Raw genomic sequence first — 27,107 nt, 5'->3', positions numbered from 1 at the left:
AATATTACTCAGCCATAAAAAGAAATGAAATGGAGGTATTTGTAATGAGGTGGATGGAGTTAGAGTCTGTCATACAGAGTGAAGTAAGTCAGAAAGAGAAAAACAAATACAGTATTCTAACACATATATACGGAATCTAAGGGGGAAAAAAAAAAAAAAAGGCCATGAAGAACCTAGTGGCAAGACGGGAATAAAGACACAGACCTACTAGAGAATGGACTTGAAGATATGGGGAGGGGGTGGGGTGAGATGTAACAGGGTAAGAGAGTGTCATGGACATATATACACTACCAAATGTAAGGTAGATAGCTGGTGGGAAGCAGCCGCATAGCACAGGGAGATCAGCTCGGTGCTTTGTGACCACCTAGAGGGGTGGGATGGGGAGGGTGGGAGGGAGGGAGATGCAAGAGGGAAGAGAAATGGGAGCATATTGTATATGTATAACTGATTCACTTTGTTATAAAGCAGAAGCTAACACACCATTGTAAGGCAATTATACTTCAATAAAGATGTTTAAAATAAAAAAAAAAACATTATTTGGTGGAAAACAGAAAGTAAAACTGAAGACTTGAGTATTTCATTGTAACCTGGTAAACATGATTTTCATAAAGCTTCTTTCTAAATTTGGATATGTGCTCAAAGAACTTATACATATTTTAGACAAAAAATTATCCACTTTAGTTGCAGTTAGTAAAAACTAGTAAACTCAAGTTTAATGGACATGAAGATATGAAATAAACAACCTCCTAATACATAACTAAGCTGACACAAATAGAGGTTAATATTGAAAATGTTAACAACTGGTATGGCAGGTGCACAAATGACCCGAGAGCCTGCTGGCCGGGTGGGAGCAGGATGCCAGGTGCCATGCCTTTGGTTGCTGGGTCAGGGGATTCTTGGGGGCTCTGGAGAAAGGGCTGGGAGGTGTGGCTAAGAGCTAAGAGCTGTAACTATGCCCTAAGGGGTGTTGAGTATCAGTGCTGAGAATAATTGATTCTATTTTTAGTGTATTTAAAAAAATCTGTTTTACTAATAATTGCTTTTACTCTTATATCTAAATAATAAAGTTAAAGTGATTCTCATAAAATATCATTGCTATACAAGCCCCTTCAATATTAAATTAAGAGGTACTCATTTTCCGACCTGTTACAGATGCGGGGGACTATGGATGCTCTGGACCCAGTGCCCCAAATAGTATGTTTGCTGCAGAGTGAGACCTGTCTCACGCTCTAGGAACCACTGCGTCACACTGCAAAAGCTCTTCACACAGTGATAGACACTGAGGCCCCTCCCTCCACTCCTGTTTTCCCGGTCACTGAGGGCAAGGATTTTCAGATGCTACTATTTACTCAGGTAAGTATTCCAGGCTGTGAGGAGCTTACACAGCTGCTTGCCATCTCTAGAACCCAAATATGTCTGTGTTTCTTTCTTGTTTCTTTCATTCATTCAAACAAGTAATTATTGAAAGTAGATCACTTGTAAAGCATTTAAAGAGTAGAAAGAACAACAGGCCTGGATTCTACCCTCCAGGAATTTTTATGTTCTCCTAGTATAAGTTTTTCCACTAGGAACTCTAGATGCAATTTTTTAGTGCTCCACTTTTATTGTGGTAATATGTTTTAAAAAAGGGAGAAGATTTGGTTTTAACCCTTTAGAAATTATAAAAATAAGATTTTCAGTCAAATGTATTATATTGTCTAAGGGAAACAAAAATTCATACATACAATTTTTTTAATTAATTAATTAATTTATTTATTTATGGCTGTGTTGGGTCTTCATTTCTGTGCGAGGGCTTTTTCTAGTTGCGGCAAGTGGGGGCCACTCTTCATCGCGGTGTGCGGGTCTCTCACTGTCGCGGCCTCTCCTGTTGCGGAGCACAGGCTCCAGACGCGCAGGCTCAGTAGTTGTGGCTCAGGGGCCTAGTTGCTCCGTGGCATGTGGGATCTTCCCAGACCAGGGCTCGAACCCGTGTACCCTGCATTGGCAGGCAGATTCTCAACCACTGCGCCACCAGGGAAGCCCTACAATTTTTTTTATTTTAATAAGGAGTGCAAAATTGGACACCTACGATTTTAGAATACATTTCTTATTGCCATTGCATGACCACCCATCTGTATACAGGGTTATCCTAAGCACAGAAATTAAATTACAACCAAGTATTTGCGGATGTGGATGAAAACATTTTATTCAGAGTCACGGAATTTTAGAACTTCTAAAGACTTCCAAGATCACTCGATTCAAATCTCAGAGACTGAGCTCCTTACTCAGTGTCACACAGCTCCTTAGGCTACAACTAATAAAGCTTTTCTATACCCAGCACAGCATTCTTTTCTCTACATGACACCAGCAGTGTTTCAATTAGATATGAGAACTTAATGTTTGAAAAGATTCAACAACATCATTGGTTAGAATACTGAAAAAAGACAGACTCATAGATGACAGTATTTTAGCCATGGAAGGACACAGATCTCAGGGCACCCAAATTTAACTTACAGAGGGGCCAGCAGGGCTCCGTAGGTCATCCAGGACTTGGAAGGTCTGGTTTGAACGTTGTCCCCAGCATTTACTAGCTGTGTGACGAGTCATGTCATTCTGTTAACTCTCTGAGCCTTAGGTTCTTCGCTGTGAAATGGGAATAAAAATGAACTCAGAGCTGCAGTGTACTCAGTGAGATAGTAACTGAAGTGCTTGACAGTTCCTAGGGACTCGGTAAGCGTCAGTCCTCTGTCCCCCTGGTCCCACTGGGAACTTGGTTTAGAAAGCATGAATAGAGAGAAAATGCTGGAAAAACAGAACATTTAGGCTATCAGTTGAATTTCAGTAAAGGATAATGGCATTTGACTAAATGGCTGGGACATGGGTAGGCACTTCTCTTGCTCATAAATTGTTCACTCACATTAGTTATTTAAAACTAATGCATAGATTATGAATCAAACAGTGTCTGTTTAATACGTCAAAAAAATCTAATCACAGATTCATCCTGAAGGAACCAGATCCTAAAGGAAAACAAACAACAAATGAACCCAACCCAGGGAAACACTATGGAAACTGTTTTGCAATCCTAAAACCATGAATGTCTGAAAGGTGATCAAAACAAAATGCATATTTACTTCAGTCTCATATTCCTATAATTAACGGACAATTTTTTTTAGTTAAAGTTTCTGTTTAAATAAGGAATGAAGATTGGATTACATGGCACAGGGGCCTGCATCCTGGCTGAGAATGTTTTTGCCTCTAAAGGTTCATTTAGGGTCAAATGAGTAGAAACCTGACCCCCTCGGTTAACATTTCACCCCAAGCAGTGGTTTCAACTCAATGTTAGTATTACATCTGCAACCATCATGTTAGTGGTTTAAAAAGGCAGCACAGTTACCATTAGATGCGAGCAGTGCCTGTCATTTTACAAATGCTGTATTTACACTGAGAGACATAGCCTCACGGAGGGGAATCCATGGTACTATTTTATTGATTCATTTCTTTGTATTAAAAACAATTCCCAAGGCTCTTCTCTATGAACACGTTAGCTTGACATTCAAGGCCAACCACAATCTGGCACCTCCTACTCTTTATGGAAACTCCTACCCTAAAGCTTATACTTTCCCACTTTCCAAGTTTCCGTTGGTGTCCTCCCTCAGCTCTGTTGCTCTTCCTCAAGCAGGAGAGCCGACCCAGCTCTCTGTGCAGCCTTGCTTTGCTTTCCAGGCCTGGAAGCTAGTGCTCATTTCCATTCTTAAGGTCTTTTGTCTTAAGCATCTACTTTTATTAGTTAACTTTTCATATGTATGTGATATTAACACCCAGCTTAGTCTGTATGTTCGTTAGGGTTAATGACAGGTATTTAGATATAACAGGGACTCAAATATTTGTTGATTAAAATAGTCACACTTAAAATGTGTCATTTTCAACCTTTTAAACAGTACCTGATAAGCCATCTCACCAACTGAAAAGGGTACTCAAGAAATCTTTTCAGACGATAAACAAACATTTACTTTACAAGGATAATGGGAAAGGCCCGTTCCCTTTCAGGAAAATCTAAGGATTAAGACTTTTAAAAAGAACATTTGGGACAAAAAGTCACCAAAGACTGATGCTTAAGTCCAAGAAATATTTTAGTTCCTGTAAGAACTCCATGGTGCTGAAAAAAAAAATGTTTGGAATACTATAATTTTCTATTTTTAAATGTCAAGAATGGCAATAAACAAATGAAGCCAATCAAATTTAAGAGAACAGAAAGTGTATTTCCACTCGTGGTTAATTACTGATATTCGACGTGGGACCATTTTTAGTGTCAATATATTAGATGACAATTTCTCACAGTGAAAAAAGTTCTAAGGATCTTCAAATGGGAGCTAACCCATACATATATTGTAAGTTACTATGTAACTTACGAATACACTAACTTATGAATATCATAAAAATGACTTTTTTGTAATAATGTAAAGTCTTTCCACATTAATTTTTAGCTTTTTAAGCTCCTGGAAGGCAAGTGATGTATCCCAAGAATTTCTGTGTTCCTCACTGCACTTGTCACTTGTTGGATAATTAACGGTGTAATATATGCCTAAAATGCTCGAGGTAGGAGTTTGAGAGAGAAAAGGGAGAGATATTGTGGATACCTGCAGACAGGTGAGAAGCCTCGCCCTGTGCGGATCCAGTTCTGCCCTGTATGGGACCAGCTACTTACTATTCTTAAGCATCAGCCATCTCTCTTCTGAAATCTGGCTATTCATGCCCACCTCAAATGTTTGCTGTACGGATTAGAAGAAATAATGTAGGTAAGGGTTTTGCACAGTTCAAGTACTTAATACTTTTTTTGGAACATTATTTTAACGTTCCTATATGTACCACGCACTCTTCTAGGTGTTGGGAATTCTAGATAGAACAAAATAAAGTCTTTGCTCTCATGGAGCTTACAGTGTAGGGGGAGGGGACAGACAAATTTACCCACAGGTAGAACATGTCAGGTGGAAATACAAGCTATGAAAAAAATTAAAAGGGGGGTGGGTAAGCAGATAGAATATGGAAGGTGTGTGTCTACGTACATGCTATTTTATACAGGGTGGTTAGGGAAGCCTTCTCTGATTAAGACCTGAGAAAGAGTGGGAGGGGGCTTGCAGATGTGTGGGAAAAACTCAGCAAGGAGAGGAAACACCAAGGCAAAGTCCTGGAATAGAAGGCCTGCTTGGCCTGTCTAAGGGAAGGGAACGGGGCGGGACGGGGGTGGGGGGGGGCAGGGTGGAAAGAGCCCAGGCTAAGGTCATTCAGGCAGCGCGGGCCAGAGCACCTGGGACCCACAGGCCTCTGTAAGATCTTTGGGTTTTTCATCTGTAGGGGCAAACCACTGAAGAACTGTGAGCAGAGAAGTAATCTATGTATATTTGAAAAGGCAAAAGATAGTAGCTATTATCAAATGCTGTAACCGTAAGGGATTTAATACATGGGAAATGAATAGTGTCTATCACTGTTTTTTAACTCTGACTTGGTTCACCTAGATTTTGAGAACCGGTGAGCCACATGAAACTGCAGTTTCTATGGGTCAAAAATGGTGGAACATCATAAGTTCCAACCTTACAGGATACGGTTAGTAAAGGGGCATAGAACACGGATTTTAGAATAAAATATAAGTGGATTTGAATCCCAGATCCAGGCCTCATGAGCTACAGTCTTGACAAGTTACTTAACCTCCTTCTCCTTGGGTTTCCCCTTATGTAAAATGGGGATAAAAGCATAAGGTTAAAGCCACAAGGTTGAACTAAAAATTAAATGAGATATACATGTAAAGCATTTAGCACAGGGCCTAGAAGCTTAATAAACAAGTGAACAGATTAAGAAGGGAAACTGAACATTTTACACTAGAGTCAAAATAATCACTTAGTACCAAACCCCTTTACAACTACCTATCATTTAGCCAGGTAGGGAGGTAGCATACCTTACACTAGTTTTCGAAATGACAACAGCTTTTTGTTCAAATTACTATTCCCTGCATTTACAAAATTCACCCTTTAATAGATAATTAGGTGAATATTCTATAGCTCTGCTAACAGTGATGGATGTTGGTGAACTTAAAATATTTGAGTTAAATGTTTTTAACTTTGTCTAACAAAGCAATTCCATTTCCTCTATCAAAGCAGCTTAATTTTAAAAGCAAACTCACTTTCTGCTTTTTAAACGGATAGGCCAGTAGCTACTTGCCACTCAAAGTTTTTGTTTGAAATTCATTTCATAGTTTCAATACAAGTCAAACTTAGAAGTGTTCTTCAGAATTTGTTTGAAGCAAAATTCCCCCCCCCGCAAAAAACCCACTAAGTTCTCACTTAAGTTAAAACACAGTTGACATGATTATAGACATGAAATAGATATTTCAGTCACGTGTCACGCTTACAAGGGTCAGTTTGATGTTAAATAATTTTGTCTACATTATTAATTGAACATGTCATAAAGGGCTTGCAATAAAATGCAGATACAGATTTGGTGGCTGACAACATTACATAAACAAAATTTTCTGAACTGCAACTGCATTGTTGCAGTTCAGAAAATTTTCCCAAACAAACCTAAATATTTGAAATCGATTGTATTGCATGAAAAACCTCGTGCCCAAGGTATGATTACTTCTGCAAGTTTGCAAATATGAGTGTTGACTTTCGCTTTTCCAACTAGGTGCATGCTCCTTGTTTCGTCTCTTTATCGCGGCTTCATTTTATTACTGGATACTGATGCCATCACGAAGCGCTACATCGCAAACAGCGTGCACGTTCCGCTCCCGACTTCGCCGGTGCTCACTCTTCACCGCAGCCTGGAAGAGCTGGATGCCGCAACGGAGCGGACCCGGGCCCGGAGCGCGCCCCCCAGCCCGGACCCACGACGCACGGCAACCGCCACAGCCACGCCGTCGGGGTGGCAAGGGGCGCCCACGCGAACCCGCTGCTCCTCCGGCTCCTTCCCACCGCGTGGCTCTCGAGGCAGGAGGAGACCGCTGGGACAGCGGGGGTCGTCGTGCGGGCCCACCAATGACACAGCGGCAGTCGGAGCCCATCGTGAACACGTCCTGGGCAGGAGGACCCGGGGCCGCAGAAACGTTACAGCGCAGGGCCGAGAGCCAAGACCCCGCTACTTCCCGTCCCCCGGGGTCCGACGGCCCAGCCACCGCGCGCGGGGGTCCCCGCACCAGGACCCCTGCGCCCGGCCCGCCCCTCCCCCTCCCGGGGCCGCGCCCCCTCCCCGGCCCCGCCCCACGCAGGCGCGCGCAGGCCCCGCACCTCCCCCTCTGCTCCCGGAGCCCCGGCGGGGGCGGAGCGACCCTCGGAAGGGGCGTGGCCGCCGGCCTTCACGCACGCACGCGCTCTCGGGCCTTACGGCTACGTGTCGGCCACGTGACGCCCACCCCGAAAGTCCCCCGTGAAGCAACAGGACGTTAAAAAAATTTGTTTGGGTGGGGGCGGCGGGAAGAGTGGTGGAGAGGCTTTTAAAGAACTATAGTAACGGGGAAGAGCATAGGGCTGTGCGGCGACGAGCGCAGCCCTGGCGCGCAGTAGCTCGTCCCGCTAGGAATCCCTCTCCCGTAACGCCACAGCCAGACCGCGCCCGCCACACGAGGCAGCCCGGCGGCGGGGAGCGAGAGGCGCCGCAGCCCGCGCCCCCGCCCCAGTGGAAAGCACAGCCACCCGGTCCCCTCCCTCGTCCGTCGGCCCCGCACCGGCCCCTCCCTCCGCTCTCGCTCGCCCGGGGCGGCGACCCCGGCCCGGCGCCCAGGCCGGGCTCGCCGTGCGCCGCCTCCGTCACGCCGTCCGCCGCCGGCCCTTCAGGCCGCCCACCCCGCCGGAGGGAGACGGCGCGGCGGCCGCGGCGCCTGGGCCGGGGGGCTGCGGGGGGCGGCGGCGGCGGCGGCGGCGGCGGCGGGAGGAGGAGGAGCGCGCCGGCCGGGCCCAGCTAACGGCCGCCCTGCGTGGCCCCGCCTGCCGCCCGCCCCCCGCCCCCGGCCCTCCCCGCGCCACCGCCCCTCCCCCCCGCGCCGCCGCCGCCGCCGCTGGCAGCGCCGCCTGAACTGAGGCGAACTCCGCCGCCAAGTGAGTGAGGAGGAGGAGGAGGAGGCGAGGAGGAGGAGGAGGAAGAGGAGGAGCGGAGTCAGAGCGCGGCGGCAGCGGCAGAGGCGGCCGCAGCGGAGACCAGCCCAGAGAGACCCCGAGCCCGCGGCAGAGGCGGCGGCTGAACGGGCGCGACCAGCTGAGCGAGAGGCGGCGGCCCGGCTCCTCTTCGTCCGGCGCCGAGCGGCCCGCGCCCGCACTCGGCCCGCGAAGACCCGCCTCCCGCCCGCCGGCCTCGTAAGGGACGCGCCGAGCCGGCGGCCGAGGAGCGGCGGCGGGTCGGGAGCGCGTCGGGCCGCGGGTGGAAAGTGCCTGCGGGGGCGGGGAGAGCGCGGCGAGCGCGCGGTCCGGCCGCCCCGGCGCCCGGCGCGGGAGCGGAGCGGAGCGGGACGCCGAGTCCGGAGCGGCCGGCGGCCGGGGCTCCCCGCCCCTCCCTCCTCTCCGGCGGCGGCGGCGGCGGGCGGAGTGAGCTGCGGAGCCTGGAATATGGTCGGGGAAATGGAAACGAAGGAGAAGCCGAAGCCCACCCCAGATTACCTGATGCAGCTGATGAACGACAAGAAGCTCATGAGCAGCCTGCCCAACTTCTGCGGGATCTTCAACCACCTCGAGCGGCTGCTGGACGAAGGTGAGTCGCCCTGCCGGCCCCTCGCGGCCCACGCCGGGGCGGCGGCCCCTCTTCCCGGGACCCGACGCCCGCCGGAGTGTGGGGAGGGCGGGAAGGTCGCGGCCGGCGGGGACCGTGCGCCTGGGGACGGCGAGGCCCGGGCGGGGCGCGAGGAGGCGGCGCCGAGGCTGAGCTCGCGGGGTGCGGCGGGCGGGCCCCGCCGGCGGGACGCCCCCCCGGACGCGGGGCTCCGGCTCCGGGACCCCTCGCCCCGGCCGGGCCCCGCGCCGCCGGCGCCCAAGCGGGTGCGCTGGGGGAGGCTGCAGGGCCCCCGGCTCCCGGCCCGGCCTCTAGCACCGCGACGGCCCCGAGCTTCGCGGGCCTCCCGGGGAGCAGCCCGGCCTCGCCCGCCCCGCGCCCCGCGGGCGCCTGAAGGACACCGGCCTCGGGGCCGCTCCCGGAGGGGGTCCTCCCAGAGGTCGCCGGCGGCTCCCGGAGTGGGAAGTCCAGTGTGGCTTGTGGTTTTTTTGAAGTTTGTGTAGCTTGGAAGTACTCGAGGGGAGTAGTGTGGGGCTGGTTAATTTAAAGGAATTCCAGAGCCGACCGAAAGTACTGCTGATGCAGCCGAAGGCGAGGACAAAATGACAGCGGAAAGCACTTTTTGTCCTTTTGTTTGGGGAAGCGAGAAGTGTTCGGGAGTTGAACTTCACTTTTGGGGGTGGGGGTGTGGACGCGAAATACCGCGAGGACACATGTAAACGTAATCCCGCGTCCGAAAGAACTTCGGCGGAGAGCCTTCTCCCGAGGGCGCCGCCGCCTCGGCCGCTAGGACGGGAAGCCAAGACGTTGAAAGGGCCAAGATGAAAACGAGTAGAAGTTCGCAGCAAAGCTTTGTTGGCGGAGAGCTGTGGCGAGCGAAGAATGACGAGAAGATTAATTTTGGCCAACTCTGGGATTACTTTAACAAGGTCTTCAGCAGTGGCCGGGACGATTCGCGTCCGGTGGCTGTGCGTTTCTGGGGACGCCTAGGGAAAAACATGACCAACAAAAATGTTTATTTTGAAAATCGAGTAGCGAGGAGTTTCTTCTGCTTAGAAGCACCACCGGAGGACTGCTTAAAGAAAACGGAAAACTGTCCTTTATAGCGATGAGCAGGGGATTTTACATTTTTTCGCAAGAATTTTGAGAGATTTTTTTACAATAGAGCTGGGGAAAGGAATCTGAAGGTTAGAGTTGGAATGTCAGGAAAGAACAAAAGACCGGAAATGTCTCCGTGTTAAAAGGTGGTTCAAGAAGAATCCCAGAAGCTTTTGTTGTCAAGAAAGTAATAGAAACAACTTTAAAAGTACAAAACTGTCAGCTATTACTGCGTACTTATTTTTTTGTCTACATATGTTACAACATACAGCAGTAAGCCCATATTGAAATGGGCTTTTTCCATAGTTGAAACAGCAAATCTGCGAACACGAAATTGTTCTGGAGAAAACCTGAGCTGTCCCTTTAAGGGGTTCTGCTCTTCCTATTTGTGTTGGCATTTGAAAGATTGTGGAGGCAGAAAACTTTCTGGAATGTCAAAAAAAAAAAAATTGCTGGAACTCTTAAATTGAGTATTTCCAAATGTGGGCGCTAAGGGGCGCCAGTTATTTTTTTTAAACATGAGAAATGTTTGGAGCAAAATATGTAACGTACTCAGTTACCTGACCTATATTAAATTTAGTTGAAACTTAAATCATAGGTCATTTCATCTGTCGTTTTGTGTCCATATATGTATTTGAAAACTTTGAAAACACTTTCAAATTATTGGAACAATTTTATCACATTGCAGAAGTAATACGCTATTTTCTTCTTGGCATATTTTGGTGCAGTTAAAGTTTTGGTAGTATTAGCAAAAATTTTTGTTTTTTCTTGAAGCACAGTTGTACAGAAGGAGTCCTTTATAATCATTAAAATGAAAATAGGATTTGACAATATTAGGGTTAAAGTTAAATTGTATTCTTTGAATTAAAATGTTGAATTCAGTCAAACAGCATAGGAGATTATTAAAAAGTTTGGAAATATTTTCTCATTTGCACTATTTGAAGTAAATAATTTGAGTTTCTCTGATTAGTTCTGAAAGGGTTCTCGTTTGTACTTTTATGTTGGTCTGAAATCTCTCAATGATAATTTGGAGTTGGTTCTGTTAAAAAGTTTCTAACCTTTGGTTTGGTAATCTTTAATCTTCTGAATCTAGAATTCCAGTTATGTCATTATTTCTAACAAAGGTTTGTTCGTTTCTCTTCGCCTGAAAATAGTAACCCATTTGAGTTTTAAATGTTGGAGACCACTGGTTGAGGATGGTATATTCTAAATAACATATAAATTTTTTCCCTTTCATTGTGGTTTACTCCATTTCTTGTCTCAGTTCTATCTTGAGTTTTAGCCTTTTCAACTCCCCGGCGTAAAGATTGCTTCTGTATAATAGCTAGGATGTTTAAAAAGGGGCAGCATAATGACTAGGAAGTTTGATTGTTTTTTATCAGACCAGTACAAACACACCGGAAAAGGGGTTATTCCTCAGTGTGGAATAAGCTGCTTCCTGTAATTGTTAGCCTTATTATAAACGTATTTTGACTTAAGAAAAATATTGGTTTCTGAAGTGCATCACGTTTTATCCGTGCTGGGTGACTTAATTCTGAAATTTGGCAAGTTGGGCTTTACCTCTTTGTGGCCTGTCATTGTCCCAAATAAATTAATCATGACTTCTGTTTGTGGTTAGGAATTCTGATTTCCTTTGTCCATATGATTGGCTGAAAAATTGTTTTTAAATTTAGTTAAAACTGTATATTTTACTTTAGTGATTAGTTTAATCGAGTTAAGATACTGTACTTGGTTACAGTAGATGCGTCTTCTGATAATTAGAAGTTTTGAATGAGTAGCAATTTTGAAATATTTTTCAAAAGTAAGGTTTTGAAAAATTTCCTTGTCAGTTTGAGAGTTTTTATTTGGCTGGTTACACATTTGGGATTTCTGTGTTCTAGATTTTTTTGGTTGATTAAAACTTGAATGCTTTAGACTGAACATTTTAATTTTATGCCAAGTTAACCTTTAGCCTATATTTTGATTGTGGCCGGTGAACAGTCTTTTTTTGTTTCTTGTTTTTTGTGGGGTGGGGGAGGGGCTGTCAGCTTTTTCTCTCAAGTATCGTCAACCTGGTTGCTTTTTTAGGTTGTGAATGCATTCTAGGTTGGGCCAGTCGTATGAATGACATAACTTCAGTTGATAATTCCGATACTTAATCCTTCATTGACAATAGAGACGATTACAGATAAAACCAAGGTTTAAGTGTTAAACTGCTCTGCCTTTAAAGAGAAGTTTTCCACTGAACCCTGGGACCATCCATCCATGGGAAAGAATAGCTATTACTAGGGTTTTTTTTTTTTTTTTTTGGAAACCTTTCTTTGTCGTGAAAATGAAACTTAAGCAGGAACACAGGAACAGTATTTGAATGCAAATTGTTTTAGTAAAGTATTGCAGTTTAGAATTGAGACGGTGTAAAAGTAAAAATAAAATCAGTTTGACTTAAAAATCCCAAATAGGGGGAAATGGAGATCTAGGGATATTAAAATTAGATTCTGATTTTTCATTCTTAGGCAGATACGAAAATTAATGAATATATAGTGTGGTTTATGAGGAAGGCTAGCCTAAATCTTTTTATTGTGAATAACTGAAAAATCAGTGCATGGCTCAGAAAAAGTGAGCAAACGTGTTAGAGTCTGCATGACTGATTTGAAAAATTCACTTTTTCATGGTCTTTTTTGGGGTGAGGGGGGATGTAAGTTTTCTTTTTGACCTCAATTTATTTTCTCTCCCTGTTCCCTCTCCCTTGGAAATGAGGGCAAAAAGTATTTTAAATTAAAACTTGCTTTACTAGTGAACATTTTTTCCATGTTAATTTCCATTTGTTATGCATTTATTATTGAATGTATCATTCGCAGTTTTCCTGCACTTCAATTTTCTTCCTTTCTTTTCTTTAGAAATCTTGATAAGTTTAAAAATTATATGGTTGTTTCTTGGTATTGAGAGGAATTTTGCTATATAAGTTTACTATAGTTTTCGGTTCCCCCCCCCCCCCCCGAAGAAGCCTTGTTGACAGTAACCAATATCTGTGACAAACAGATTTTATTTAAGTTGAAGTAATTAATCTGTTGTTTAGGAGCAAAGGTAGTGTTTTTGTACGCACAATCCTTTGAATTATTAGTAGCAAGAAGGAAGCCAGTATTTATAATTAGTTGTTCTTTCCATTTTCTTTTTTTCTCCTCACCCAGGAGGTGTCAGCAGCTATAGTAAGGTAATAATGGAAATGATAATTTGTATCACGGGTCATTTATTCAACATTTATTCTGTATTTTCGAAACTCTACTCCTGTAGGCCGGCTGTGTACTCAAAACACATGTACATACTATGATGCAGGTGACTTCTCTTTCTTAACTTTATCCAGTTTACATGCTTTGTAGTAAATTTGTACTACCAAGGATATAACGTAATTGAGTTAATGGAAATAGGTCTCTGCTAATCACATTTGCTACTGTGTTTGGTATGAGCACCTTTTCTTAAATGGCTTTGAGAATATCAAGTGAAAACAGGTTAATTGGACCTTTTCAATGCTGTGTGCGCATCTTATTCCCGTTGTTATCCCCCCCAGTAGTCCCAGTCCTGAAGCTGATTGAAGTGCATCCGTTTTCCATGAGAACAAATGGTTTTTGGTTTACTTATTAAGAGAAATAGATTCCTGCAACAAAAGACATGAAGTGGACCCCTCCTTGCCTTTTCTGAGCATGATTCAGATGCTCGTTTTTTGAGGCCAGTGTAAGGTTTTTGATTTGTTTTGTTTTTTGACTTTTTTGGTATTAAGAGAATTACACCAGTGTGATTATAAGGGCAGCTTTTTATAATCTGACTGGAACTACATTTTAATTTACTTGAGAATTCAATGCTGTTAATACACTGTTTGATTTATAGTGGTGCAATTATAAGTAAGACTTGCCTTATTCAGTTGGAGATGTTGGAAGCGTTATGCCATTGTTAGGATTTATTTTTTGATTAAGGAGCCTACTGAGTGATTTTCTGTTACTTATATGTCAGCTGTTGTGAAGATATGCAAGGATCTATTTTAGGGTCAAGGGAAGGGGATAGTGCATGGGCCCATGCCAAGAAGTCATACTTAGAATTAGGTACCAATTTTTTATTTACATGATTGACAGGACTTAGTCATTTTCTCCGACCCCTCCTTTTTTGACATTAAGACAGTTCAGTGTGAATTTTAAGTGCAATAATGTATTTTTTTCTTAATGAGAACTTTTAGGAAATGCTTATATCCCTTTTTTTTGAATTAGCATTTCAGTTTGGGGACTCAAAATAGCTAGATTGTTTGATGTCCAAGTAAGATTTTTACAGCTTTGTTTTCATTTAACAGAAAACAAAAATAGCATTAAACTTTTGCAAAAATAGCATTAAACTTTTCATAGTGAGTACAGTTTGTTTTGTTAGTGTGACTGTGTTACGAAATTTGACTATAAATATAACCCCAGCCTGTGTTAGGTACTACTCTCTATGTAGTTACCATCATACTTAACACTGTAATATTATTATTTCTTTTTGTGTCTGTCTTCCCTGTTAGAATTAGTTCCTTGAAGGTGGCCACCTTATAGCCTGGCACGTGTATGATCTCAGATGTTTGTTGAATTAATAAATAGGTTCACACTTTAAATCCTTTTCTCATTTCTAATTTCTCTAAAACGTGGGATTAAGCAGATAGTTTTGGCAATTAGAAAAAAGGTACGTGTATTTTTTTCTTAAAGATGGTATTTTTTAGAAATCTTACAATATTTTTTGCAGTACTTGTCCTCAAGGAGCCTAATCTTAATTTTACCTGACTACCATTGATATGACTGAGAATTAGAAAGATAAAATTGCTTTACTTAAGCAGTAGTTTCTAGCCAGTCCTTATACAAAGTATATCAGTTCATAAGTATACCAGTGCTTGTCTCAGCTCTTGAAAGTTTTGGCATCTATGGAATTATATAGGTGAACCTTCCCCTAGTCAATTACCTATAAAAGTCAACATTCAGTGGATATGTAGTTCTTGTACTCTGTGCAAAGCACAATAAATATGAAAGATTCCTTGTCCCTAAGTGCTGCTTTGATGTGCTCAGGATAAATAAGGACTGTTTGAATTGTTTTAGTTTAGAGGAAAGCTGAGTATAAACATAGGTGGCTGTTACAGTAATTTAACACAAATAGCAATTTTTAAACACAGGTGTTTCTTAAAGCTAATTTGAAACTGTGCCGTTACTTAGAAGACTGATAAATTGACATTTTCAGTTAACTGAAATTTAACCCTCTTAAAAGGAGTTTACTTTTCTGTTTTAGCCTTAACAGTGTTTTAAAATAACTCTGTCAAGAGTTTTTAACAAATATATAGCTTGTCGAAGTTAAGTGATTTATCCAGAATTCTTGTAATTAATGAGGCAGTGACTGTATTTAATGTTTTCAACATTTCCTCAGTTTTCTAAAGCAGAAACTCTTAGTTTGAAAACCCAGCAATCCTATCAGGTCTAATAAAATAAACAAAATTGTGTTTATGTTCATAATGTTGCTTTATGTATTGATTCTAACCTACATATTTTATTTAAATTTTGAGGCTGGTGAAATGAATCAGTTTACTGTAACATTTCTATCACATTACTTATAAAACAGAATTTGTCAATTTGGATGCTTTTCAAGGGTGTTGAAGTCTCAGAAAAACATCAAAAATGCCATTAAACCCATGAAGTGGTCCTATGCTGTATGGCCATGGTAATGAGGGAAGAGTGTGTGTGAACGCATGTGTGCAAGCATGCATGTGTATAAAGGGAGCCATGCAGTGAATGTGAGCTGGCCTTGAAATCCTTGGGGGTTGGGTGCTAGGGATGGTGAAGTTCAGAGCAAGGAAGGTTTTCAAAGTAACATCTGCCTGGCCTCAGGATTGAAATGATTATATATCAAGAGTGGAAAATGGAGTGGGTCTTAAACACCTGGCTTTTGGCTTTTGTGCAGGATGAGTTGTAAAGATTGGGCATGATCACCTGGTCAGTTGCAGATTATTGGAGGAACCCGTGGCTTTTAAGCTAATTTAATAGTTTAAAATATATATAGGAAAAATTAAAAATATGTAACATACATGTATTTATTACATTAAAGAGAAAGGAAAGCACTGGTAAAAAGCAAACTTTTGGGCAGATTTTATTTGGAACCTTGTTTTCGTTACTTCAGTGTCATACTATTTTACAGGGTCTCAAAATTCTTTTACAGAGAGTGTTTGAAGAGATGTGTATGTGAAAAGAACTAGAAGAAATACAAAACATTTCTTCTTAGATGCAGTTGAGTATAAGGCATATTAAAGTAATACCAGAAGTTCATGGAATTTCAGAGCTACCAGGGACCTGAGAGTTTGGGGGATGAGGTCTTCATTTCATAGGTGCAGAGACCGAGGTATGGAGAGGTTGTGACTTGTCCAAATCACAAAGCAAGGTGATCTCTTTGGTGAATGAGCCACTCCCTGAGCGGTACTAGAGAAGAAGAAAAACGCAGCCAAGTACTAGAAAACTGCTGCTGTTGCCTCAGGTCGTGAACATGAAGGAAAAAAAAAAGCAAATGGGGGTTTTGCTAATTCTGTGATATGTTCAAGTTGAGCAAAATGCTGGTCAAATTTTCGGAGCTAATATAAATATATATATACACACACATTTTTTTACTGGTAAACCTTTATGATAGTTAAAGGGCTAAAAAATAAGAAAGTAAAGGCGTTTTAAGAGGCTTTAAACTCATTCACTTAAACTTCTTAGTAACCAAAGGATAGAGCTTTATCTCTTAAAATAACATGGTACAAATAAATCTAGTGAATATTTAGTATTGTTGGTGTTCTTTTTATTACTATTTTTAGTAACTACTCAAGAGGAAAAAACATTTCTGACGGGAAGGTTTTTATTTAGAAGTTTAATATTGCTAGGTGATTCGAGTCAGGAATATATACACTTGTATCAGTTTTAGATTAGCATAGGGTGGTTAAAAGCATAGGTAGGCAACTAAAGAAAGCCAGCCAAGAGGTGGATGATGCTGAATCGAATGGAAATAATGCTGCACTGGGTAGCTCCTGCATCCCATTCCCGATGCCCACATCTGGAGCATCCGCTGTTCCTTTCAAGTATATGCAAAAGAATTAAGTATAAACCACACTTACTTGTTTGCTGTGTTATAGTAATTGTATCACTCTGATAGAACTGATTAGAAGAAATAAAAAATTTCAAACCAAGGCCAATTATAAATTACTCTGAAGTTAACTGTCCCTAATCCTTTATTAGTGTTGCTGCTGTCACCATTGTTGCAGTGATGCTTCCATTGTTATGACGTATTCAAGTGTTGACTCTGTGTGTGTGTGCGTGTGTACACAAGTGAGCCAGCATAAAGATGAAAATGAATTCCAGTTTCTGTCCTTATGCTAATGAGACTGTGTTGCAAAGTAGTAACAGTTCTTTGACAAATAGACCTGGGATTTAATCATGACTTGCAGTTAACTGATTAGTTTGCTGGTCTTGGAAATATAGGTAACCTTTCTGAACCTCAGCTTTTTCATCTATAAATTGTGTTATCAACTGCCCTGCCAAACTTCAAATCAAAATACTCAGAGGCTGGAGAATATTATATGCAGAAGAGCTTCGTAGACTATAAGGCTGCATCATCTAACTTCTGTCAACATTTTAAGGTTGTTTTTGATAGGATGGACAAGCAGATAAACAAAGCAGTTTGTAGAGAATGAGAGAAGAGAAAAACGGAGAAAGGTAATTTATCCATATGCGCATCACCTACTTTTTGTGTGCAGGAGAATTATTCACTACTAACATTCTGAAAGTTCAGAAGAAGTCACTTTGAGCTGAAGTGTCTAGTAAGGTTGTTTTGAGAAGTGGAACCTGGGTTGGTATTCATAGGTGAATGGTATTATTAATCGGTATTTAATGAGGTGAATGGGGGGGGGGGGTGAAGGATGTTCCAGTAGAAGAGAAAAGTGCAGTGGTGCCAGAACAGTAGTGATGGGAGATTGAAAGACTTTCACAAAGTGTGTTTAGATGAAGTTACTTGGAATGGCAAATGCATATAGAGAAGTAGTGAGAATTAGAAGAGCAGAGCCAGAAGACTAATTCAGGGCTATATTGTGATGGGCCTTGAATGCCAGGGTGAATAGTTCAGCTTTTATTCTGAGTTTTGTAAGGAACCATTGATGTCTTGGGTTATATCAGGATGCCATAATGAAACCTTTGGGGGGTAAACTAAGAAGAGTGTATAGAATATATGGATTTAAGGAAGTAGAATTTGGATACAATGTAGAGAGTTAAGAGATTAGGGAATTTTAAGAAATTGTTATATCTTCTCAAAATATTTAACAAAAATATATTTTGATCTTTCTGCATTTTAGATTTAAACTCCAGAGTTTTTTTTTAAAAATGGTGTTTATCTAAAAATAAACATGCATACAAATTATTTTTTCTTTACCCGTAAGTCCCTAGGTATCTCTTTAAAAACTAGCAGTATTCTACATAGTGACTTCACACTGAACAAAATGGATTAATCCTACAACTAATATAATAACCAGTCCACATTCAGAGCTCTGTAGTTGTCCCCAAAATATTCTTTGTAACCGAACTGGCTTGTGCAAATCAGAATCTGACTCAGGACCATTTATTGAATCTGGTTGTTAGGACTTGAAGTCTCTTAAATCTAGAACCATCCCTTTTTTTTTTAATGACATTAATGTAACTTTCTTGTCACTGGGCTTGTTCCTTTATGTCATCTGTATCTATTACTTTGGCAGTTAGATCTAAAGAATTGGACAGATTCCAGTATAATGTCATAGGGGATACTGTGTACTTAATGTTGCATCGCTCTGGGGGCACAGTTCTGGTTCTACTGTTAGTGAACCTAAAATTGATAATCTGGGTTAGAGTGGAGATAGACTGATCCTTCCACTGTTAAGTTAGGTGTTCTTTAAAAGGTAAAGCTTTCTTTCATCAGCAAGGAATATTACTATTATAAAATAAGTTCCTAATGGAAAAGTCAGATCGGTGCTTATTCTCATTAATTATTGGTTGGTTGTCAAAGTAAAGTGTTGGTTTCCTAGCTGGCTCAAATGGTGACAAATGAATTTTTTCTGTGTTTCATGATAATCATTATGGGCTCATGGATCTTCATAGACTCACTGCAATTATTAATATTCTTTCTGATATTCAGGTTTTCACAATTTTGGCCTGTGATAATCTAACTGGCTCTTGTGTCTTTTGAAATCTTCCTTGCTTTTTGGGACCCTTTGATGCCCCAAGCTCACCTGCCCCACAGCTAGAATTAACCCTTTCTCCAAGGTTCTTTTTAATGGAAATGGTATTAGAGATGTGAATTTAGGCACTACACATGTTGATTGCTGTCAGGATAAGGTTACTTCCAGGTCATTGGCCATTTTCTGAGCTAGACAGTATTGATTTTAAATTAATGAATTCATGTTTGTATTTTCAATTCAATTTTAACATTATATTTAATTTTATAATCATATCTTTCTTTTTCTGCCAACACCAAAATATCATGGTTTCTGACAATAACAGAATTACTTATTTACTTTATCCTACAATGTAGAGAACATACTTTCAAAATAATATTACTAATAATAGTAAAACTACTGAATATGTTTAAATGTTTTTTATACATTTTAGACACGTTACAGATTATAGGTAGAACCAGTGACCTCTTGTTCTTCTAACTGATTGTGATTTTCTTCCTTCTTTCTTTGGCTTTATTCTATCTAAAGGTTTTTATCTAAGGGTTTTTTTTTTTTTTCCTGCCAAATCTTGTTTTTGACCTTTTGATGATGTCATTTATTAGCTAAGTTCTTTTGTTGTTATACTGACTGTTTCTGTTAGCTTTTACCCCATGTCTAGCAGAAATTAGAGGAGAATATATTTTATAATCAGGGGTTAGTGGGTGTGTATATTTATGGAGGTAAGATCCAGAGAGATAGTTAACTTAAAAGGAGAAGGTTGTGCTGTTCAGGCTAGTGATTTGTATCTTAAGCCTGAAGGGCAGGAAGGGAAGAGAACATAGCAGGCAAAGTGTTTTAATTTAGTAAATTTTTCTGAATAATATCCGGAAAAGAATAAGGATAGCTCTTTAGGCTTTAAAGGTCCTGTGAGTTAGAGAAAATCCCTAGGTAGAAATTAAGTATTAAAGTTTTATTTCTAAGTCGTTGCAAAATCTCTACTGTAAAGTTTTTGTCCTTAAGAACTTTTGGTAGTAAGGAAGTTATGTTCCAGCAGATGGAGATATTAGTACACAAAAGACAGTGTTTAGTGATTAAAATGTGTTGAGAAATAACCCTCTTGCCAGAATAGGAAATTTTTCTCCTCTAAATTGTAAGAGAAGAGTTGCTGAGGAATGTAACAAATATTGGTTATTGACTTTAATATTTGGGGTGGTATGTAAATCAGTTGTGGTATTTCTTTAAAGAATTTGTCTTTTTAAGAGACCATGTGTTAGCTATAGAAAATATATAAAATATGACTGGTTTAGGACATTGGATTGATTACAGCAATTTTCTGAAATACAGTTTCTACCTTTACAGCTTCGTTGTTTGAAGAGTTTTTGTTTGTTTTGGAAAGGGACTAAGTCTGTTTAAAGGTATTCTGTTTGTATACTATCTTTGCAATTCTAAAATCTTTAACCAGGTAATTGATTTCTGTTTATTAATCTAAGTAAGAAAAAAAAAAGTGTGCCATAGTTTACCATTGCATGATAAAGTTCTTTTGGAGATTATAGTTTTACTATAGTAATAAAAAATTATCAGCAGTAAAAAGGTAATCTTATCTCAGTTTATTATAGTTTATAGCATTCCTTGTCAGGTTTTTTTTTTTTTTTTTTTTTTTGGTTAGGTAAATATTATATATTTTGCTTTAAAAATGCCTTGCAATTGTTAAAGAAATATTGCTTATTTAAGTTCCTTCTTAGGAACTTTTTGATTTGTGGAAGTATATGTTTTGTTAATAATTAATGCATTTAAATTATATTTTTCTAGTTGTTTTACTGAGGTTTTTTTAAATTGCCAAGTCAATCGTAAAATACCATTTTTCCTTCCATCACTTGAAGTTGAAGTCAGACATGAGAGAAGAAAAGATATATTATCTTTGTTTATATGTAGAGGACCAGGAAAGAAGAGATCTACTGTGGTACCTTTGTAGAACTGATAATAACTTGCATTTTACTTTTTCCCCAGACTGTTCTTTCTCTCCATTTTGTTATTCTTGAAATGTAGAGAATTGAAGATGCAAACTTTTTTTTTTTGGCCACGCTGCACGGCTTGCAGGATCTTAGTTCCCCCACCAGGGATCGAACCCGGCAGTGAAAGCGCCGAGTCCTAACCCCTGGACGCCCAGGGATTTCCCGAAGAGGTCAACATTCTAAATTTACCTTTCACTACAGGGTGGTTTGTGGTCTCTGAATCCTGGGAAAGGTGGTGGTGTGAGGGCAGAGAGTTATCATAGCATACTGTCTTTGAACCTTAATGTGAATTTTTATTTTTCAGGGGAAAATTTTGTGTATACATTTTTAAGACAGTTTCTTATAGTCATTTGAGAGTTTATGAGAATCTTAAATATCTTCCTCCTAGTAATCATTAAAAATGTATTGTTATAAGGAATTAGACGCATGTATTCTTATCATAACAAGTACTCTTCATCTCATGGAAAAAAAACTAAAATGTATCAATTAAAAAATGAAAATCACCCATAAATCAGTGATAGTGACTCTTAACATTTTTGGTGAATTTCCTTCCATTCTTTTATCCTCCCCCTCTATTTATGGATATGATAACATTGGAATCCTATTTTAATAGTATCACTGAGTGTGTTTTTTTAAAATAAATTGCATCATGAGCATTTATTTCCCCCTGCCATTTTATATCCTTTAACAATATAATTTTTATGGTAACATCATTCGTCTTATGGAGGTCTGTTAAATTTATTAACTCTTCTCTGTTGGACGTATCATTTTGCTTTCAGGAAGTTGTGTGGTGATAATATCAGTGGTTTCAGAAGTTTATTACTGTTTAAAAAGCCTTAAGTTACTGAGTGTTGTAACTGGGCCCTGTGAATACCGAGCTCTCTTATTTCTGTAATGTGGTAATTGGAAATCAGCATTTTATGCTGCATTCCAGTAAAGTGATTGCTATTATGTGACACGCAATTTTTGAGTAATGTCAGAGTTGCATATTTCACATATTAGCTTTTAATGACTTAACATTTATTTGAAATTTTTTATTCTATTTGCAAATATTTGAATGCATACTATGTGTGGGATGTTAGGAGGAATACAACAAGGCTTCAGATTCATTCCATACCTTCAAGTCGTCTGAGTAGTAGGGTAGATAGCATGAAATAAAAGTAATATAAAATAATATAAACTAGAGGGGACTAAAGACTTGCTAAAGAGGTCACTTTAGGGTGGGGAGATTATGGAATGTTGCAGGAAAAGAGGTAAAAAGCTTCACCTGGCTCTTGAAAGATAGATAAGATTGAAGCGGTGAAAAGGTAAGGGAGTAGTGCTGTAGACAAAGGGAATGCTATCCTTGAATGTGAGAACATTTCGTGGGAGAAAGAAAGTAATTCTCTACTGTAGAAAAGCTTAAATGCCTGGATTTTAGATTCTGTCCTTTTGATAATGGGAGACCCATTTATGGTTTTTCCTTTTATATCTGTCTCTTAGTTGATTTTCTCATTTATCTGCCTCCATATTTATGTTTAGTGTATATTAATGTGATGGATTGCTATGCTTGCTACAGATTTTCAGATTTTCTTGACTTATTACCCGCCCTGGGCCCCCCCCACCCCCCCAGTATTTTGCCACTTCACTACTACTTCTTCTTCTAATCTACACATACCTACTTTGGCTGGCTTTCTGTTCTCTTTTACTGGTACATTTGGATTTACTTAGCTCTTTATTACGATGCCTTTTGTTTTATGTTTTTTTCTGTATGTGTCTGTTGGTGATTGTGTTGGGTTTAGGTGCCTGGGGGAAGAGGTACATCTGGATTAGTGAGTGTGGTTTCTAGAATGGTGAGTAAGCTGGGTACTGAAGGTGAGTTGCTGGCGTATCTTGGTCTGTACGTGTGGCATGGGGCTTTGTCTTATGCTTGCCTTTCATCATCCTCTCCATTTGCTTTTGCTCTAATGGCTTGAAAGACTGCTCTCCTAGGTTGGAGGGGAGAGATTGGAGATCTGCTAATTTAACTGTGGTTTGAGGGAGGCTTTAGGGAAGTGTTTTTGAAACCCGTTCCATGTGATACTGGCTTCTTGAAGTGGTCTGAGAACAGAAGGGTTCTGTAGTCAAAGAAGTGCTGCGTATTCTTTTGTGTTGATACGTTAAATATCCAGGACCTTCAGTCAAGAATTTTCTGAGATTGCTTGGTAAAGGAATGCCTTTTTTTTTCTTCTTCTTGGAACTAGTGGTGTGAGGATATATTATGGGACATATTAGAGAGGTGATTATAAAGACCTGTGGATCTAGAGAGAGGAAGGTTTAAATAATAATTGGGAATCTTAATTTTGAATGAGAATGCTGGTTCAAGTCAGTTCAAAGTACCCTTTGAAAAGATAGTTAAATTTCTTTTAGTTTGGGACTATTTCAAATTCCATCTTGAAGGAAGCAAGAAAAGTGTCCTTTCTGGGTTTATATTTAAACAATTGAGGCAAAGGGTTTCAATAGTGAATTTTATTTCAATTAGTGTATGTTATTTAAAAATGTAGATGTGCTATTTTAAAAAGTATAATTCTCTAAGTAAAAACAGAATCTTGACGATTTAAACGTTAGAGTGAAACATGCTTTGAAATAGATAAGCACATAGAAATATGTTGATGTTCTAATATATGTCTGGTTTAAGTGTAAAATTTTTAAATTTGGGAACTGATGAATTGTAAGGCGAAGAGGAATTGTTAAATTTTGAAAAGAAAAACATTTGTCTTTGTTAGAGTGTTTAATAAACATTGAGGTGCAGTGATGTAGTTTTGTGAGGTCTGTAAATCAGTAACCAGTTGAGTGTTTTCTGTGAACTTCTGTTTTACTCTATGCATGTAAGATGTTAGCTCTCTTTGTTGTTACAGCAGTTATGCAGTCTTAATCATAAAATGAAATTTTGATGACATTTATAATTTGCAGCAGCCTTTCAGAAGGGGGGAGTACAAGGGTTGGATGGTAGAGTAGCATTTCACTTGGAAGGCCCAAAGGATTTTTATTAAAAATTTTGTCCTTGTTCAAAGAAAAACCCTGTAATTCAGATTTTAAAGCTGGAATGGATCTTAGAGATCACAGTTCCATCCTTTAATTGAATAGTACGTAAATGCAGTTCATTTACATGAAGTTTCATTTTCATGAAGTTTTACAGATTAGAAACTGCTGATTTCAGTAGCTCATTTGGCTCTTGTGGCAGAAGTATATCTGTAAGTTATATTATTGGCCAGAGGGTACCTTTGGGCCTGATCCCCTCTATGGAGAATTATGTCATGACTGCTAATTTGCATAATGTGACTACCTTCTGATATGAGTGGTCTTAATTATTTTCAATTTTATTTCATTGCTTGAAATATCTACTAGGGTATTTTAACTTTTCCTCTAAATAAGAATAAAATTCAGCATTTAATGCACACAGTGATATTGTCATTAAACTGATGTTTCAGGTCAAAGACAGAGAAGGTTCTCCTAGGTTCTTGGTGGTCTCCATTAGCATTTTCCTGCAGGCTGAATCTAGGTCTAGGAACAATTTAGTGTATATTTGGATAAGAACTTTCACTGCCCATGTTTTATACAAATATTTTAAAGTCATTTGTTAGTAAACTATTCCTCTCCCCCTCCCCGCATCAACCTTTCCTTATAGATCTAGGTCATGTGTCCTAGAACAATGTGATAAAAGTCCAAGATGAAGATAAGGGAAAGCGAGAAAGCCACTTGGTATCTTTTGAATACTCAGTTCAGATTCTCTGTTGTTGCTAGACTAATATTTAGACATGTTTGTGTTGATGTTTTGTACAGGTTTTAGTTTCATAGGCCAGATAGGGTAGACTTATCTAAAATTTGAAGGGTGATTAATTTAGGAGAGGTGTCTTTAAAAAACACTATGTTGTTCTTTTTAAAGTCTTGAGTAAAAGAAAATACGAAAAGGGGAAGAGAGTAGAGGGATGGATAAATGGATCAGTTAGAGAAGGACAGTAATGAGGGAAGGTGAAAGTAAGATCTGAGTTAGAAAAATCCTAGGTTCGTTTTTAGGTTATAGGAAAATGTACAATTGACCCTTGAGCAACACGGGTCCACTTATATGTGGACATTTTTCTTTTTTCTTTTTTTTTTTATAAATTTATTTTTTGGCTGCGTTGGGTCTTTGTTGCTGCGCACGGGCTTTCTCTAGTTGCGGCGAGAAGGGGCTACTCTTGGTTGCGGTGCGCGGGCTTCTCATTGCGGTGGCTTCTCTTGTTGCGGAGCACGGGCTCTAGGCACGCGGGCTTCTTCAGTAGTTGTGGCTCGCGGGCTCTAGAGCGCAGGCTCAGTAGTTGGTGCCGCATGGGCTTAGTTGCTCTGCGGCATGTGGGATCTTCCCAGACCAGTGCTCGAACCCGTGTCCCCTGCATTGGCAGGTGGATTCTTAACCACTGTGCCACCAGGGAAGTCCCATACGTGGACATTTTTCAACAGTAATAAAACATGGACTACAAGGTCCATGTTTGGCTGGATCCATGGTTGCAGAGGAACTGTGGATGCGGAGGACTGACATAAGCTATACCCGGATTATACACCTCTTTGTTCAAGGGTCAATTTTGTTTATTTTACATGGCAGTAAGGGATGTGAGAAGTGGAAGTCTTTCATTTTGTAAGTCAAGAGTCTCCTTGATTGTTAACATTATTTATTGAATAACAAATATATATTGGGTTGGCCAAAAAGTTTGAACTTTTTGGCCAACCCATATATCTTGACAGTATAAAAGTGAACCAGAAAAATGGTATAAACATGAACCAGAAAGGTATATATCTTAAATTTTTAAATGCTACCTAAAAAGAGAAATACTTTGTTATGTACACATACATATATACTTATATAACAGCTGAAATGAAAGTTTCATGAAATAATAATTTGTATTACCTCTGATGTAATATAGTATTTTTCTGTTCTATTCCATTTAAAAAATACTGGTTGTGACTAATACTATAGATTGAAAGGATTGTGACCTGTGTGGTTTTAGGAAAACTGATGTTGACTCCTGCTATAATTTAATTTTCAATAAAATTTTTTAAAAAAATCCAGCACTTTGCTGGGTGCTGGAGTTACAAAGATGAATAAGGCATAGTCCAATTTTTAAGGAGACATACAATGGAGTGGAGATAGAAATGAAATAAAAAACGCAGTACAGTGCTTATATTGCTGTGACAGAGTCATGCACAGGTTAAGATGGAAAGGGATCACATCATTTGCTAGCAGGAAAATGAAAATTTATTCCAGGTTCACATTGTATGATCTGATAATTCATCTTAATGTGAAATTCAAGTTCTCTTTTTTCCCCTGTAAATTCTAAAATGAATACAATGAAGTTTACTTGAAAATAAGAGATTTCTGAATTTTTGGTCTACAGACCAAGTTTGTGAAAGTAAATGTTAATTTTATAGATAATCTTTAAAAAAATCTAAATCTCACAAGTGAGTAGTATTGTCCTAAATACGACATGGTGACTAGCTTTAATGCCATTATTTGGGAAATATTTTTATTTCTTTTCTGACTTTTTTTCCTTTGAAGTTTATATTGTGACTTATTAAGAAGGTAAAGTTAGATAGAAGTGTTATATAAACACATATATCTTTTAAAATTATCTTTGACCATGGGCTGTTTGCCCAGATAGTAAAAGTTAAGATACAATACAAACTGTGAACTTTTGAATGATAGGATAAAGGTGGATACTTAATTATCCAACACTGAAAAATTATGTCTCTGTATTGGAATTTGGAAATATACTGTATATTGACTTTTGTGGTTAACTGATTTGCTTGCAGTAACACTGAATGTGAAAATTAGGAAATTGGTTGCGTTTTATCTTCAAAAGCTTAAAGCATGGCATTTCTAATAGAATCTAATTTCGTTTCTGTGGGTTACACAATTGTTACAGGTTTTTCCTGTGAGTGATAGGCTACTGCATCAGGTTGAGGAAGCTAATGTCTGAGTGGATGTGGTGGTTGCCTTAGAATGATTTTGCCGTTAGCAGTGAAAAATGTTTTCCTTATAGTTCTTGTGCAGCAGGCCATGGAGTAAAGCACATTTTTATAATAAAGGTGATGAA

The 27,107-nt window shown here is 40.0% G+C and overlaps 1 protein-coding gene and 1 long non-coding RNA gene across 8 annotated transcripts in view; one reads left to right on the top strand and one right to left on the bottom strand.

The window, feature by feature from the left end:
- Positions 1-1,724: 1,724 nt before the first annotated feature.
- LOC309667326 lies at positions 1,725-7,922 on the bottom strand. The gene is made up of 2 exons (XR_014267709.1): positions 6,552-7,922; positions 1,725-2,622 (listed from the first exon to the last, which is right to left on the bottom strand). It is a non-coding gene; the product is annotated as an uncharacterized lncRNA (long non-coding RNA).
- Positions 7,923-8,133: 211 nt separating this feature from the next.
- Positions 8,134-27,107, top strand: part of QKI (QKI, KH domain containing RNA binding) — a 137,776-nt gene continuing 118,802 nt past the window's right edge. For 3 of the 7 annotated variants that reach the window (XR_014267670.1, XM_082475657.1, XM_082475662.1), the window contains exon 1: positions 8,137-8,709. Coding sequence is in view for 6 of the 7 variants with exons in the window: in XM_082475657.1 (XP_082331783.1) it covers positions 8,568-8,709 (142 nt within the window). In the remaining variant the exon portion in view is untranslated. Of the gene's footprint in view, positions 8,710-27,107 lie in introns of all 7 variants that reach the window. The other 4 variants (XM_082475660.1, XM_082475658.1, XM_082475661.1 and 1 more) reach the window with 3 other exon arrangements.

The sequence above is a fragment of the Balaenoptera physalus genome (genome assembly GCF_965194825.1).
Source record: "Balaenoptera physalus genome assembly, chromosome: 9".
Lineage (NCBI taxonomy): Eukaryota > Metazoa > Chordata > Mammalia > Artiodactyla > Balaenopteridae > Balaenoptera > Balaenoptera physalus.
Note: the sequence above shows the minus strand (reverse complement) of the source record. Positions and strands in the feature narration are given on the sequence as shown.